Raw genomic sequence first — 18,456 nt, forward strand, 5'->3', positions numbered from 1 at the left:
GCCATTTGCCAACCTGTTAAAAAAAACGACAGAATTTGACGTTTGAGGGCATATAATTAAGTAATTGATTTGAATTTTATTTTGCCATTCACAATAGAGGATTTCTACGGGTGGCCACACTTATTTGTAAAAAACATCATAGCAATCCTGACGACTGATGTTCCACATAATGGTAGGTATTCTAATCTGCTTTCGGAATAGCTGCTGAAATTTGTTATTGTTTCGCAAGCGAAATTTGACAGCAATCAAATGTTTTTGTTTCCATACCAAAACACATTTCTTTACCTGCACTTATTGTTTTCTCTATTTTATATATTTTTTCTCAGATAAATAAAGAAATACGAACCATTGAAACCAATGAAACAAAATAAAATGATGCCGGCAATAGTTTCAAGTGTTGCCACTATAATAGTTTTTTGCCATTTTCCTCATTATAAACAAAGTACTACTTTTTCGCCGACTTTCAGGCAACGTTTCGCCGACGTTGTTTTTTATATGGAGTTTGACAGCATTCCACTTGAAAAACTGAACAGAATACACAGCATAGGCCTGCACTAATAATTTATACGGAACTTCGTTGTCCTGGAAAGATGCCATTTTCATAAGGCAGATTTAAAAAGGTGGTCTCACGCAAACAGCTGTTAACAGCCGGCTGGGTTTGACGGTAAAAAGATGTCAGATTTTTGTTTGCATTCCCTTTATTATTATCTGCTTTCTCGCATATTCTCCGCTCATGCACGCATACGTATACACACACGCGTACAAATTTTTTTGCGTGTGTTGGCAAAACGACAATCAGCTTGATGGCAAGATGGGGGATTGCATCATATGATTTGTGGCTGTTGTACAAATGAGACTACCATGTGCACAATATAGTACTAAAATAAAACACAGCTTTTGTTTACGTTTTTCTTTCATGCTTGTAATGTGCGTTTGTTCACATTTAAATTCAAATGGATCAAATGTAACGGATGTCGAAATTGTGAAATTTCAGTAAAATCTTTTATGGGGCAAAGACTTTAAATCAAGAGATCGGTCTATAAGGCAGCTATATCCAAATATGGACCGATCTGGGTCAAATTAAATAAGTAAAAGAGTGCTAAGTTCGGCCGGGCCGAATCTTGGAAACCCACCACCCTAAAAATGTAAACAAAATAAATTAAGGTGAAAGGGGTTATTTTATTCTATTGGGTTGCCCAAAAAGTAATTGCGGATTTTTCATATAGTCTGCGTTGACAAAAGTAAAAAAAAGTATATTTGATTAAAGATCATTCTAAGTTTTATTAAAAATGCATTTACTTTCTTTTAAAAAATCCGCAATTACTTTTTGGGCAACCCAATATTTACATACCAAACTGCTTTCAAACCAGCAAAAATTAAAGTTTCTAGGAACCGAACAAGGATGATCGAGTGACCGGCTTATATGGGAGCTATATCAGGTTACAGACTGATTTTAGCCTTACTTGGCACAGTTGATGGAAGTCATAAAAAACACTACATGCAAAATTTCAGCCAAATCGGACAATAATTGCGCCTTGTAAGGGCTCAAGAAGTCAAATCTGGTGGTCGGATGAAGAAGGATGTTGAAGGGCCTAAAACAAGTTACTGTCCCAAATTTCAACAAAATCCGACAATATGTGTGGCTTTTATGGGCCTAAGGCCTAAAATCTGTGGTGTAATTTCAACAGAGCCATGGGTACTGCTGGATACTGCTAACAATTTATACAAAATAAATTAAGTTGAAAAGCATAATTTTATTCTTCATACTAAACTTCTGTCAAACCAGCAAAAATTAAAACTTCTAAGAACCGAACGAGGATGATCGGGAGACCGGTTTATATGGAAATTATATCAGGTTATTAACTGATTTCAACCGTTCTGGGCACAGTTGTTGGAAGTCTTAACAGAACAACGCATGCAAAATTTCAGTAAAATCAAATAAAGGCTCAAGAAGTCAATTCGGTAGATCGGTCTATATGGGAGCTGTAACAGCTTATAAATGGATTTGGACTAGATTTGGATTTGAACCGTACTTGGCACAGTTGTTTGAAGTCATACTAGAACACTACATGCAAAATTTCAATCAAATGGACTAAAATTGCGGCTTGTAAAGGCTCAAGAAAACAATTCGGGAGATCGGTTTATATGGGAGCTCTCAGGTTATAGACCGATTTGGACCGTACTTGCCACATGCCAAATTTCAACCAAATTGGATTTTAATTTAATTCAATTCAAAATTATAGCTTCCAGGTGTACAATAAGTCAAATCGGGAGATCGGTTTATATGGGAGCTATATTTAAATCTGAGTCGGTATGGGTTTAATCCCCAACGACCTACATCAATAATATCTGTGCAAAATTTCAAGCGGCTAGTGTTACACGTTTGACCGCTATCGGGATTTTTTCAGAAGTTCGGACATAGCTTGATCGACTTAAAACGTCGAGTTGATCAAGAATATATATACTTTATGGGGTCTTAGACGAAAATTTCGAGTTGTTACAAACGGAATGACTAGATTAGTTGGGTGTATACTAATAATCCTGTGATGGTGGATATAAAACTACTGAGATTTGTTAACGTTCTCAATAGGCAGATTTTGGCACTCTTAATGTTGTTCATTGTCCCTGTCCACTTTATGTTTCGCAAGTGACACAACTTTATATTAGTGAATTCTGATACTCAGTTAAAATCAAGATATATTCATTTACAGGTAGTGACAGTTGCCCAACAACAAAATATTGAGTGTACTATCTGTAAAAATCAGTGATTAGTTCAACTCTGATTTTGTGTATGTTACTAGTTCGCGCTATTTTTGGTTGTTTGTGTGTCTCATGGTTCTTAATTATAATACACACACACACAACCAAAACTCGTTGACAGATAGGGCACTTCGTGAGAAAAAATTTTATTCAGCTGTTTACGGCATACTATCTGGTACTTATGTCATGGTTAAAATGTTACGGATAACGAAACAATTTCCGGCATTAGTTTTGACGTGACCCACAGTGGCAAAAGGAATTTATTTTCAATGTTTTGCAAAACCGATGACAAAACAAAAATAACGTAATTTTTTGGCATTTATTCATGTTAAACTTCTCTAAGAAGGGGTGTCGCTCAGCTGCATGCCGCTGAGACTCGTCTGTAAAAAGGAGTTCCTTTGACATTGAACTAAAACTGCAACCGAACAGCAATCAATGATATGGAAGAAGGGAGACTTCGCTGTTCATATGTTGCATTTTGCACAATTGTTGAAATTTTATTTTTTTTTTTGAAAAATGTGTCAAAATTGAAAATTTACGTAATACACTAAAAACATATAAATGACTATATTTTGTTGATTTGTATGAAGTACAAAAATTTCCATTACATTACTGGTCATATAAATTTGTGCGTGTGTGTGTAAGTTATTCAGAAAATAAACCCAAGAACAACTCAATGTCATTGCACTACAATGACCACTATATCAAATTTTTTTTAATTATATGCTTGTGGCGGATTTTTAATTAATATCACCACGCAAATTGTTAATACACGCATAATTTTCAATAGGCTGATATATGTAAGCCAATCATTTTTGTGGAGTACAAGTTTAGTCGACTTAATCTAGTGGGGAAATTGCACTTGAAAATATAGAATTTGATATAAGAAGAGGAGAAATGATTAAATTTTAAACATTCCATTAAACATGCCAGGTATATTAACTGAAAGGTAAAGACAATGGGTCAGCAACAAAGATTTATACCATACTAGCACTACTTTCATTGGCACATGTCCAGGATTTACTAAAAGAATGTTAAGTCACTTGCAAAACATAAAGTGGATAGGCCCCATAAACATCGGTAAGATTGTCAATTGGGTTGTTTTATTAACTAATCTAGCGGACTCGCTAGCTTAAGGCCTGGTTATACTTTCGTAAACATACCGTTAATGTAGGAAAACGTCTCTGCTGTTTAGTTTTAGCTTATGAATACACATACATATGATTACCGAACGTCTGTCGACCGTAACCGGAAAGTAGAATTCAGTAAAAACAAAATTTTGCGTTCCGGTTTTGTGCCATCTTGCAAAATTTGAAGTTTGAATAAGTTTCAAAACCAAAAATTTAATTTAGAAAACTGCTTTTCTCCTATTTTATGATTTCTCTGTGGATTTATTGTTAATAGTTTAGGTTTAGGCTGAATGGATTGCTCAACATGAAAAGGTGAGTTCACTCGGTGGTCAGCCTGACCTGTATGTGATAAAAAGAATTTACAAGAGAGTAGGGGGTAAGCGCCAATACGGCGCCATCGTATGCGCTAAACCATGTAAGCACTATGTCGTAAAACTGGAGTCTATTCAAGGATTCCACACATTCCGCCAAGAACTTCGACCTCACTGTCCTAGAACCCACGGCCTTGAGGTCTGTAAATCCCTTCCTAAAATTTCCTTTACGGCTATCGTTATGGCACATAGTTATGCCCGAAAAAAATACACTCGTCTGGCAGTCTTACCGAAGCACCGATATTTTGTGTGTCGGAGTATGGCCCCAATCCAGTCCCTGTTTCCATCATAGAGCTATCTATAAAGACCGAGGTATCATTCTCTTCAAACACAGAATCCCGAGAACACCCCACCCTTGACGCGTTCTCTTATCACTAACTTTTTGACTACATTATCTCCGAAGTCCGCGTTGACAGCCCTGTCACGTAGCATACAGTCACTCAAGGAGATACTAAGTTGGACCCCGAGCTGCTCAAGACGGAAACTGTCGACCCATCTCCTCGTTATTAAATGATCTCTCAATATTTAGAGAAATCGCGTACTCCTTCAGACGTTTCGACTTGTGGCACCACTTCGTGGGGGGCCGTTTACTCCCACCTACCCTTGAGGTATGCCTGAAGTTTTCCGACGCCAGATCCTCCCTCACCATCAATTATTTTTTGTTAACAAAATTATTTAGTTTTTAATGTCAAATGCTACGTTTTATAATGAGCATAATTGCCTCTTTACATTTACGATACATTTATTCTACATTTACGAGAGCATAACCAGGCCTTTAGGGTTGTTGTACACACACACAACCAAGGAGTTTTGGTTGTGTGTGTGTACTATAGTTAAGAACCATTACTCACACAAATAACGAAAAATGGCGCGAACTAGTAACATATCCAAAATCAGAGTGGCTCTAATCACTGATTTTGAGAGATAGTGCACTCAATATTTTGTTGTTGGGCAACTGCCACTACCTATAATTGAAAATATCTTGGTTGTTGATACTCCATTTGGCATTTCACGTGAACAACTGTCAACCTCCATAAAAAAAAACTTATAATCTCAAAACATATATAATAAATAATATAATAAAATATATAATTGCTTTTTTAAAGTAATCGCATAAAAAGCAGCACATGAAAACAATTAATTCCAGTGTAATGTGAATGAGCTAGAACAAAAAATGTCCATGTAATTATGTTAAAAAAATATGATTTTTTTTTTAATTTTATGCAACAAATCCGAAAGCTGAACAGAATACTCTTCTTTTTAGATAAATAAAACGCTCTTTCCACATAATGCTTCGCATTGAAATGTTGGCAACACTCACACATCCGAAATAATCAAATATCAACAAAACGAAACAAAACAAGTATTTTAAATGTTTAATAAATGATTCTCGGAGTTCATAAATGTGATTTTATAAAAAATCTAAGCAATTTTTGCATCTCACAACGTTTAATCATTGAATAAATATTTTACATTCTTCCCCTTTTAGTTTTGTTATTCTTATTGAATAATGACACCATATCATATTACCCTTCAATGCATCATTTTTATACCCACCACCGAAGGATTGGGGTATATTAATTTTTTCATTTCGTTTGCAACACTATTTCGATTCATTTCTGACCCTATAAAGAAATGTTGAAATCACCTATAGTCTTTAAAATTTGAGATATTGAGCTGAAACTTTTCACATATTCTTTTTTTGTCCGTAAGCAGGTAAGAAGATGGGCTATATCGGATTACATCTTGATATAGCTCCCATATAGATCGATCCGCCGATTTAGGGTCTTAGGTCCAAAAAGCCTTCTTCAATTTGGCCCAGATCGGTCCAGATTTGGATAAAGCTGCCATATAGACCGATCCGTCGATTTAAGGTTTTGGGGCCATAAAAGGCCCATTTACTGTCCGATTTTGGGATAGTGAGTTATGTTAGGCCGTTCAACATTTTTTTCAATTTGGCTCATATCGGTCCAGATTTGAATATAGCTGCCACATAGACCGATCCGCCGATTAGAGGTTTTGGGGCCATAAAAAGCGCATTTATTGTCCGATGTCGCCGTAATTTGGGACAGTGAGTTGTGTTAGGCATTTCGACATTCCTCTTCAATTTGGTCTTGATCGGCCCAGATTTGAATATAGCTGCCATATAGACCGATCTCTCGATTTAAGGTTTTGGGCCCATAAAAGGCGCATTTATTGTCAGATGTCGCCCTAATTTGAGACAGTGAGTTGTGTTAGGCTCTTCGGCATTTTTCTGCAACTTGGTCCAAATAAGCCCAGATTTGGATAGAGTTGCCATATAGAGCGATATCTCGTTTAAAGTCTTGGCCCCATAAAAGGAGCATTTATAATCCGATTTCACTGAAATTTGACACAGTGACTTATGTTAGGCTTTTCGACATCCGTGTCGTATATGGTTCAGATTGGTTTATTTTTAGATATAGTTACTAAAAACACCATTTGAACAATAACTTGTACTTATTAGTATTTGGTCCAAATTGTTACATATTTCGAGATAGCTTCTATGGGGTATAAGGTATGCATTTTTCACCGGATTTTGACGAAAGGTGGTTTACATATATACCCGAGGTGGTGGGTATCCAAAGTTCGACCCGGGCGAACTTAACGCCTTGTTACTTTCTTTTTTGTGTGCAGAGTTGCATTATTGCAACACAAAGCTCAAAAATGCTTATGCTCAAACATCTATACGAATTCGGAGCCAAATACCTGACGGACAGCCTCAATCTGTCTATCCACACCCTAGTAATGTCTGAGATATGGAAGTCGGCCAAGTGGTCCTTCTTCGCAAATAAAGGAAACATACGTAACAACGAGAGGTATACAGACCAATCGCTCTCCTATCTAAGGAGAGCGGCTCATTTTCATAGCCGATTCCGAACAGCGTGTCGCAGTGCTACATCTCTTTAGGAAGAAGTTTTTAAAACAAGAAAATCTCTCTCCCAGCAAAAGAGGACGAAAGAGGTTTCAATGCAGATTGAAGTCATAGTCGATGAAGAACAAATTCTGTCAGTAAAACACCGGAAGATGCTATTGCTGACCCTCGACAGCCTGCGATAAGACAAGGAACATAAAAAAATCCTCGATTTTAACAAGCGCCAACACTACGATTTTACCCACCATGTGGGCGTAATGGTTAGGTATATTATCTCTACACTCTTCTTTAATATGATCATCTTCTTATTACGCTGCTGGATATGATTTGGGGACTGGCACTTTTTTTCCTTACCTTTTATATTTTTCTAGCCTATACTTTTTTTTCTCGCTAGCGTGTCACAATGGACCAAACTGGTCTCCGAGTGAACTCACCTACCTATTCAACCAAAAACTAAATCAAAACCTATCAAAATCAAATTATAAATTATATGCATTTCAAAGTAAGGAACGTAATAAAAAGCCAACAAGCTTCGAAACAAACAAATATTGTCTCAACACACATTGCTATAAGATTAGTTTGGAAGGCACGTGTGACAAATCAAGTATTAGATAATCAATTCTCGTTTTACTACTTTATAAAAAGAAAAAAAAAATAAATAAAATCTTATCACTCTCGAAACAAATACACAGCTTAAGGTGACATTATGAGCAATAATCGAAACTTAAAAATAAATCGTAAATGGTTTTTTTTTTCAAATTTTATACTCGTAAATTAAAAAAAAACCTGTAAAGCGTACTAAGTTCGGCCGGGCCGAATGCTATATACCCTCCAACATGGATTGCATTTGTCAAGTTCTTTGATGAACTTTATATTTATATAAGCTATATCAAGTTATTGACCGATATGGACCGTACTTCACATGGCTGTTAGAAGCCATAGAAAAATACTACCATCAAATTTTCATCCAAATCGAGTAATAATTGCGCCATCCAGAGTCTCAGAAAATCAAATTGGGGATTGTTTTATATGACAGCTAAATAAGCACAGGAAGTCATATCAAAACGACAAGTGAAAATTTTCAGCCAAATTGGATAAGAATTGCGCCCTCTAGAGGCTAAAGAAGTCTAATCGGAAGTTCGGTTTATATGGCAGCTATATTTGCTGCCATATAAACCGTGGATTTGCCTTTACTATATGCATGCTGCTGCCGCGACAGGCGATATCCAGAGATATTTGCCCTAAGATATGTTTCTATCAACCTCTCAAGAGTATTCAGCACAAAGGACGACAGACTAATAGGACGAAAATATTTCGCGTGGTAGGGTTTTCCTGCTTTTGGAGTGAAAATTAACTTCGTGTCCCTCCATCCCACAGGTATATATGACATTCTGATACAAGCAGAGATATCTCCCAAAGCCAGACAACCAGTCTATCAGACACAGCTTGTAACTCAACTGGTGATACATCATCAGGGCCTGGCGACTTAAAGGAGTCGAAACTTCTTATTGCCCAAAGGATTTTCGGCTCAGACACAATTTACCTAATGGCCTCCAACGAATGCGTATCAGTGACAACCTCTTCTGGCGTCACGTTGTCCGTTGGAGGATTTCCCGAGAAATGTGTATCAACGAGTAGTTCTAGGCATTGTATTGCCTAAATCAGGTTATAATCTGACTATCTCTCGATTAGCCTTCTATTGCTCTTAGAAGCTTAAATTTTTCACTTATTTGGCCGAAATTTAGTATGTAAAGTAAACTAATGTCCCACAGCTAAATCAAATCTGTATCCCTCTAGGACCATGAAGTTCAGCATATCCTTCAAGTTCTGCTTTATCCTTTCTATAAACCAGAACCAGTTTCAAAATCTGAATTATCTTCCGCACTGAATGATTGACATATAACAATATGAGATACTCTCTGTGTAAGTACGCGAAATGGTATTGGCTCAGTGGAGTTGATCACTTTTCACTTGTTTTTAACTTACCTTCAAAATCATTTTCTGTAAATTGTTGACTAAAATCCTGATCGCCTATCCGAGGATCCTTAGGCGCCTCATCATCGCCGCTCGAGTTATGCATGGTCCACGGCCTATAAATAGATTACAAATAAGAGAATGACACATATTATTGAAATTGCCTTAGTAAATATTATTTTGAAAAATGATTTAATTCAAAGCCCTCCCCTTGATTACATGGAATGTGTTATAACATTCATTCTCTCTCTTTGATAGTGACACATTGCTGAAAGTGTAAATTGTTTACTTGAAATACAATACAATCTTTAAACCATTGTTTTTACAATACAATTTGTGCATTATGGTATGTCGTATGAAAAATTAAACAAGCTGTGTTTTTAGCTTTATTTTCAAACTGTTTGGATTTCCTATTGAATCATAAAATATATTCTTTATAACGCATAATATAGTTTGCCATTTACCAACGATAATGTATGGTAAGGTGCTGTAAGGGTGCAAATGTGATTTTAATTACTAATACACTAATATCGGTGATGTTGAAGCTATACGTTTGGAACTTAGTGCAAAATAGGTGAGAAAATAATTTTATATGAATGTTGTATTTGCCCATAGACCTCTGGGAACTGAATTTACTTGTTATATCTTTAGTACATCACTGCTGTTCTTTAATAGAATTCTTGCTGTTCCTTAATGAGATGTTCCATTTAGATTTTTAGCTTATTTGTATGACTTATGAACCACTTATGGGCTACATTATTTTGTAACTATTTATTTTGAGTATGAGAAGTGTGATGTTAGATATCAACCATGGTAAAATCTGGATCAATTATGATACATTTGACGATAAAGACATTTCGAGATGTGTGTCATCTGAATCATCATTGAATACTTGTAACATTTCATTTCATTTTAAGGATACACAAATATTTTAAGTTATTGGTTTTTTATACCCCCCATCATAGGATGGGGGTATACAAATTTCGTCATTCTGAGACCCCATCTTATATATCAAAATCAATTTGTGTTTGTTTGTGTGTTCCTTATAGACTCAAAAACGGCTGAACCTATTTTCTTGACATATTCACTGATGGTGCATAATGATCCCGTGGTGAAATTAGGGTACTCAATTGTTTGATATCTGAAGGGGGAGCGGACCTTCTTCCTTACCCTAATTTTCAGAAACGCCAGATCTTGAAGATGGGTGGTGGGATTTAAGCGAAATTTTGTGTGCTCTCTTATAGTAACCCAAAAACAAAAATTTGGTATCAAATTTCGAATGGGGTATCTGGGGCGTCGCCCCACTCCAAAAACCTACAAAATATATATATATAGACCAATCACGACAATATGCGACTCAAATGGAAGGTATTTAAGATTAGAAAACGTATCTGATATCCAAATGTTGGAACAAGTGTTTTGGGGGACCACCCCAACTCCCAAAACACCCCTAAATCGGGCATATTTATCCACCATGGCAATATGGGACTCAAATGAAAGGTATTTACAAGTAGAATACGAATTTGATATCCAAATGGGGGACCAAATTTTTTGGGGTTCACCCCTTCCTCAAGACACCCCCCAAACATAACTATATGGGGCTTAAATGAAAGCTATTTGAGTGTAAAATACATCCAAATGTGGGACCAAGTGTCCCAAAGAGGACAAATTTACGACGAACGAATCAGATATCAATATTCGGGAAAAAGTGTCCATGAGGCCACTCCACCCCCATAACACCACCCAAATATGAAGTATTTGCTGACCATTGCAATATGGGGCTCAAATAAGAGGTATTTTAGAGTTGGACACGAATCTAAAATCTGACACGAATGTTAGTCACTGAGTGACCGCTCCATCCCCCCAAACCGGTCATGTTTGTCGACTATGGAAAAATGGGGCTCAAATGAAAGGTATTTGGGAGTAGACCACGAATCTGATATCAACATTCGGGACCAACTGTCTAGGGGACGTCCCAAGACCATAAAAACCCCCGAAAAGGACGTAATTGCTCACCAAGACAAATTGGGTCTTCAAGACAGTGGAGCTCGATATTGATAGTTTTTGGGGCCCATACCCCAAACCGGACATATTTGCAGACTTTTAGAATAAGGGGTTTAAATGAAATGTATTTGAGATTAGAAAACGAATTTGATATCTAATTTCGAGGCCAATGCCAATATGGAGTTCAAATAAATAATGTTTTTTCTTGGCTTATTGTGTGGGGGACCACCCCACTCCCCAAAACACCCCTAAATCGGGCATATTTATTGACCATGTCATTTTGAGGCTCATATGAAATTGATACCCACTTTCGGGACCAATTTTCTTTTCCAAAATAGACCACAAACAGCAATTATTTGGGAGTTGAATACGAATATCCAACTATGGGATATTCTATCCAAATATGGGATATTCTATTCTCTGCCTCTAGAGGGCGCAATTTTAATCCAATTTGGCTGAAATTTTGCATGAGGTGTTTTGTTATGACTTCCAAGATCCATGACCTGATATAGCTGCGATATAAACTGATCTTGACATCTTGAGCCACTAGAAAGCGCAATACTTATACGATTTGGCTGAAATTTTGCAAGAGGTGTTTCGTTATGACTTCCAACAACTGTGCCAAATATGATTTTAATTGGTCCATAACCTGATATAGCTGCCATATAAACCGATCTGGTTATTCCTTAGATTTGTTTACTAATATTTATAATTATTTTAATTTCATGGCTGCCACTATTGCGGCAGACTCTGGTAAACACTTGATGTTATAGTAAAATAAATAAATAGTATGTAATTAGCGTAATCCACATGGGTCTGCTGCTGCACAGGTTTATTTCGTTTGCCTGGGGGTAAATTGTAAAGGTAAACTGCAATTAAACTTAACCTGTTCAATTAATTTGCATTGTTTATTTTGCAATATCCACCCACCCTGCCATTGCACTTACATATATGTGCTGGGGATTTGAAAAGAATAATATTCTTTTGATGACTCTGCTTATGACGTCTATGACAATTAAAATGCGCAAAGACTGTGTAGCAAATCAAAAACATTTGCATATTTCAATATGGAATTCATATGATTTCCATTTCCAACAAACAACAACAGAAACAGTCGCAATCAAAACAATACGGAAGATGACAGAGTACGGTTGGATGGATGGATGAACACGGATTCTTGGAAAGATTGATGGCCAAATGAACGACTGGAGAGACTTAAAAATGATATGACGTCTTATTGATGGACATTGAATGTCGAGTATTTTTATACAGAAGCTGATGATTGAAATATTATTAAAAATTTAAAAAAATATAAGTTAAAAATATTTAATAAAAAAAAAATTGGATAGATCCTCGTATGTAGTATGGAAATATCAATCCAAGATGTAAAAAATATCTATTTTTAATCAACGTGATCGAGTTTTGTCCGTCTGTATATACATCCATTCGTTCGTCTATACATCCGTTCGTCAGTCCGTCTGTCAATGTTAATCACACTAGTTTCCCAAGAGTGATGTTAAATTCCCACTGTCTCCATCTACTCTCTATTAAATCATGTACATATGTATTATAATACTCATTGTGTTCGAAATTTATTGTATTTTGGTCAAAATTCAAATTTTAACCTTATTGTAGTAGGGGAGATCTATTGCAACTTCATAGTAGTAGCGGACAGTAGGAATCCTTGTCTCCTTATAATCTGGAAATGTTTTTAAGTAATTGTTGATGTGGAAATATACTGTCGACAAATACAAATTATAACACTGCTCAATTAAAATAAATATTTTTACGATATGTGATGCTAAATTCCTACTTATCTACTTACAAGTAAGGCAGAAGCAAAAATAACAAGTAAAAAGGCGTTAAGTTCGGCCGGGCCGAACTTTGGATACCCATTGAAAATTTCTGTTCAGTAATCGATAGACGGCAGTCATCGAAAAAATTAAATGATTTTGATTTTTCAGCCATGACAGATGGTTATGTGTATATGTGAAGCATATACCCTTATTTTGACCAATACAATTACAACGACCACGCATCATGATGTACCGTGTAAAGCCCCTAAAAGGTTGTTCGAAACGATTTCTGTAGAAGCCTTAGGAACATCGGAAAAGAGAAAGCTAAAGAACATCTGCTGTATTGTATTTATTATATCGTGAGTAAGTCAGATGTTCTATTTGGTTGCCCAAAAAGTAATTGCGGATTTTTTAAAAGAAAGTAAATGCATTTTTAATAAAACTCAGAATGAACTTTAATCAAATATACTTTTTTTACACTTTTTTTCTAAAGCAAGCTAAAAGTAACAGCTTATAACTGACAGAAGAAAGAATGCAATTACAGAGTCACAAGCTGTGAAAAAATTTGTCAACGCCGACTATATGAAAAATCCGCAATTACTTTTTGGGCAACCCAATACATAGAATAACAGTTGTTGTTGCAGCAATGTGTTGAGTTCTATCTTTCGTCTGCTTGATTCTGTTGAGTGTCCAGATCCAGGAACTCTGCGACTAAGATGGGGTGCGTCCAGAGGGATCTGGAACTGAGACGAGTGGGTCTGGCTGGGTAGTTAAACAGGTGACGTGTGTCGTGTGGTCCCTGGTCACAATCGGGACATACATAACAGTGTAAAGTTGCACTGCATAGTTATCGATATCATGCGATAACTGATAAAAATAACCGATTAATCATGATTTGAACCTGCGATGGGTAAACATACTCGAAATAGTGTCCACAAGAACATAAGACCGAAGAGTTTGAAAACAATGTGAAAATGTGTATATGTGGGTGTGGTCATAACAGCTTGTTTTTATGTTCCCTATTGACGTTTTTTTACATCTCACACTTTTTTCGTTAGTAAAGCATAAATAGAAAACAAAAATAAAAAATTCAATTAAATCCGTGTTTTCGCCAAACCATCGCCAAAAGCCCCCAGGAGACCATCAATATTATGGGACAATTGTTTCTGGAGGCTATATCGTGCAATTTCTTTATGGTCTCTATGGTGATTTATACGCCACTTGCTGTCAATGAAGTCAGTAAAAGAAATCCCATTGAAAAAAGGCAATAACGTAAATCTTTTGAAAGGAAAAGTGATTGTGATATTAAGGCATCTGTAGGTAAATGGATAAAGATGCTGTATAAAGAAGCACAGCTGTGTATATATGTGTATATAGGTATTGCTTATTCCCCGTTTGTTTTTCCATCTACCAGCATGCACAGTCTGCTTAATAAGATATGGAAATAGAGTATCCTTTGCATGCATATTTACAATGAGACCACTGAATCATGAGAATTCCAAGTTTCGCTTTGCATTTGCAATTTTCCCCAGATGCCAGTCATTGGTAATTGGGATATGGTCTCATTAAATATTAAATGTTTGTTTGCAAAGCTAATTTGGGTGACCAGATATTAATCGGTGGCTAATGATATTCAATTAGTATACCTGAATGTGAGTGGGGAAAATTATATAAAAAAATGGGTGAAAGAAAATAATATAAAAAGAGTATAATAACAACAACAAAACAGAATAAAAACAATAAAAACATATTAAAATTAAAAAAAAAAGACCAACATTAAATAAAAAATATTCATCTTAACTTCGTTGGGAAAAATTTTGAAAAAGTTTTGAAAAACAGTTGACGTTATGACATTAGAGATTTAGGTGCAATGGGGACTATTAACTAGTAACGTGCGCTGCTCGTAATCCCAAATTCGAACTTAGAGATAAAAATTTTTAACTTTGCCTTAAATACGATATTTAACATTTTTTAATTAAACGACAGACCTGTAAAGGTAAATGTGCTTAAATTGTGGGTCGGTGATATACGAGTAAGGAATATGATTGCACAGGGCTCATATAGTTGGACAGGGCTCACACTATACAAGACACTGATACTACCCGTGCTGTTGTATGGCTCGGACTTGCGAAACTTGCGAAAGCAGATGAGGTAGTACTTGAAGTGTTTGAGAGACCAGCCTGCGTATGAACCACGAATGATGACGACAGCACGGTTGCGTTGGCTGGGTCATGTTGTCAGAATGGATGAAGAAGCCCCAGCAAAGAAGGCGGCCATAAAAGAACCATACAAAATGGGAAGACCAAATCTATGATGGAGTGACCAAGTGGAGAAGACATCCCGAAAGTGTGTATCAGAGATTAGAGAAGAAACGCAGTTGACCGAGGCGCTAGGAAATCTAATGTACGTTCGTCTAGAGGAATAAATATTCTGTAATGGCAAATTAAAGTAAAAGCGTGCTTAGTTGGGCCAGGCCGAATCTTATGTACCCTTCCTCCCTGTCTGTGTGTAGGACTATTTCTACAGATGAACTACAGGTATTGCTTGGCGAGCCCCCGCTTGATTTACTCGTGAGTTGCATGGCTGTTCTGTATAGTATGAAAAAGGGAATTCCATTAGTGCGTGAGGATTGGCTCACTGCTTCTGAGCTGCCAGATGGGGACGTTAGGCGGCTCAAGGAACTTCTTTTGAAGCGTCTTGATGATAGGTGGAAAACTAGATGGGCGAACAGTGACAATGGTCGAGTGATTTAGGAATTTATTCGTGACGCGACATTAGTACGAGAGGCCTAAGTCTGGGCTTCATACTGGCAGGACATGGAACCTTTAATGCTCGTAAGTTGAAGGTTCTACGAGAAGTTATTGTAAAAAATTTCAGCCACATCGGATAAGAATTGCGCGCTCTAGAGGTTCAGGAATTATAATCGGGAGATCGGTTTATATGGGAGCTATATTATGATACGAATCGATTTAGACCATACATGGCATAGTTGTTGGAAGTCAATACAAACCACTTCATGTCAATCGGATAATACTTGCGCACTCTAGGGGCTCAAGAAGTCAAGATCTGAGAACGGTTTTTATGACAGCTATATCAGATATTAAACCGATTTGGACCATACATAGCACAGTTATTGGGATTCAACAAAACACCCCATACAAAAATTCAGCCAAATCGGATAAGAATTGCGCCGATTAGAGGCTGAAGAAGTCAAGATCCAAGATCAGTTTATGTGACAGCTGTATCAAAACATGGATCGATATGGCCCATTTACATTTTGACCTACACTAAAAGGAAGTATTTGTGCAAAATTCCAAGCACCCAGCTTTATTACTTTGAAAGTAAGCGTGCTTTTGACAGAAGGACGGACGTGACTAAACCGACTTAGATTGTCAAGACCAGCAAGAATATATATTTTCTTGGGTCTCAGATCAATATTTCTATACATTACAAACGGAATGACGAAATTTGTATACCTCCATTCAATGGTGAAGGGTATAAAAAATAAATGTTGCCCGCGGCACTACTGCCGTGGACGGTAACGTTTCTTCCACGGTTGTCTTTGAAGAAAAATGGACCGATGATGTAACCATCCCATAAACGACACCAAACTCTCATTTGCATTGTTAACTCTTATAAGGCATGTGGTTTGTCGAACAAACACCAACAAATATTTTTTATTTTCCTTCAGCAATTTATTTTGAATCTCAACGCCCAAAGTACAAATTTGTTGTCGAAAGGAACAATATTATACATAAGCAAAATAAAACCAACCACCACAGCGTGCCATGTCATTTAGCACACAGGTCTCGACGATAGTGGTTGGTTTATCCTCGCGTATTTTAACAACTAACTCCATGAAATAACTTGTCTCCACACAAACCTACTTCAATAAATAATGCTAAAATTTGTTGAGAATTTGAAACTTCATATATAAATTTGGTTGTTGATTTACTTCGGGTTATTTTTTTCTGTGCACAATTTTGGTTGTTTACGTAGATATTTAGCCATTTATTTTTCAATAAAACAGTTTTTATAATAAATTTTTACAATTTGCAGTTCTTGCTCTCTTGTGAGTTTTTCCATGATGAAATGGCAGAATATACTAAACACTTTTCATTTTCACAGATAATGTTTGAACATAATTATCAACCAGTGCTGCCACCCTGAAAAATTAAACTCAATAAAAGTCACCCTTAATATTCTTGTTTGTCGTAAAGTTCTAAGACGACCATGTTCAACCGTCTGTCATTTGAAGTTACGCTCAAGTTTTTTTTTTTTTTTTTTTAAATTAAGACTAAACTCAAATAATTTTTTAACCAAAGACATGTTAAATTCGACAATGGTATATATTGAATTATATCTTGATATAGCTGCTATACAGACCAAACTTCTTATTACACTACTTTTGGAAAGCTGTCATATAGACTGAACTAACCATTTAAGTTATTGGCCCCATCAATCATTTATTGCCCGATTTCGCTGAAATTTGGTACAATGAGTTGTTGGTTAGATCTCTTACACATCCTTGAAAACTGTGCTCCAAATCAAATCTTATTTGTATGCAAATCTGTCCATGACCATTTCATTGAGGAACAGGGGCAAACTTCTCACATATCAATGAGTGCTGTCCGATTGAAGTTAAAGTTAAATGATAAGGGACCTCCTTCCAACACCTCTTTGGGGAGAACATTTTTTATGGCATAGTAACTCACAAATCTTGCAAATTAGGAGGCGATAATCACCGCTTTTTTCTGATGGTTTCGCCAGGATTCGAACCCAGGCGTTCAGCACCATGAGCGGAAATGATTACCTCTGTGCTAAGGTGGACTCCAAATTTGGAAGTAGCTGCCTTTACACCATTTACCGATAATTATTTCTAAGCTCATAAAAAGTCAACTGGTTTGGTCCATATATACCGATTCCCCAATACAACTTACATATATTACCCGATTACGTTGAATTTTGAAACAATGAGTTATATTAGCCCTCTTCATGTCTTCGTCGATCACGTTGAATTTTGAAACAGTGAGTTATATTCGCCCTTTTCATATCTTCGCCGAATATAATCTAGATCAGACCATATTTGGCTATAGGTGTAATATATATCGATTTCCCGATCTTCGGTCCATAAAATAAATATTCTAACCTCTGCGCTACGATGGCCTCCTAATTTTGTAAGGATCGGACCCAAATATTAACATGGGAGCTATACCTAAATCTGAATCCATTTTGATGAAATTTTGAACACAAACTGAGATGCCAAATAAAACACCTAAAGCTAAGTTTTGTAAAGATCGGACCAAAATTGTGGCTTCTACAGCCTTAAAAAGTAACATCGGGTGAAAGATATATGTGGGAGCTATATTTAAATCTGAACCGATTTGAATGAAATTTTTCCACAAATTTTACAATGTAGAATGAAACACCTCACGCAAAATTTTGTTAAGGCAGGACTAAAATTGTGGCTTCTACAGCCCTTGAAGGACATATCGGATGAATGATATATATGGGAGCTATATCTAAAT

The 18,456-nt window shown here is 36.4% G+C and overlaps 1 protein-coding gene across 12 annotated transcripts in view; it reads right to left on the reverse strand.

The window, feature by feature from the left end:
- Positions 1 to 18,456, reverse strand: part of LOC106082568 (electroneutral sodium bicarbonate exchanger 1) — a 132,035-nt gene that overhangs the window by 39,579 nt on the left and 74,000 nt on the right. For all 12 annotated transcript variants that reach the window (XM_013245171.2, XM_013245162.2, XM_013245168.2 and 9 more), the window contains exon 2: positions 9,141 to 9,244. In XM_013245171.2, the coding sequence (XP_013100625.2) occupies positions 9,141 to 9,244 (104 nt within the window). The remainder of the gene's footprint in view (positions 1 to 9,140; positions 9,245 to 18,456) is intronic.

Source organism: Stomoxys calcitrans, chromosome 3 (genome assembly GCF_963082655.1).
Source record: "Stomoxys calcitrans chromosome 3, idStoCalc2.1, whole genome shotgun sequence".
In the NCBI taxonomy this organism is placed as follows: domain Eukaryota; kingdom Metazoa; phylum Arthropoda; class Insecta; order Diptera; family Muscidae; genus Stomoxys; species Stomoxys calcitrans.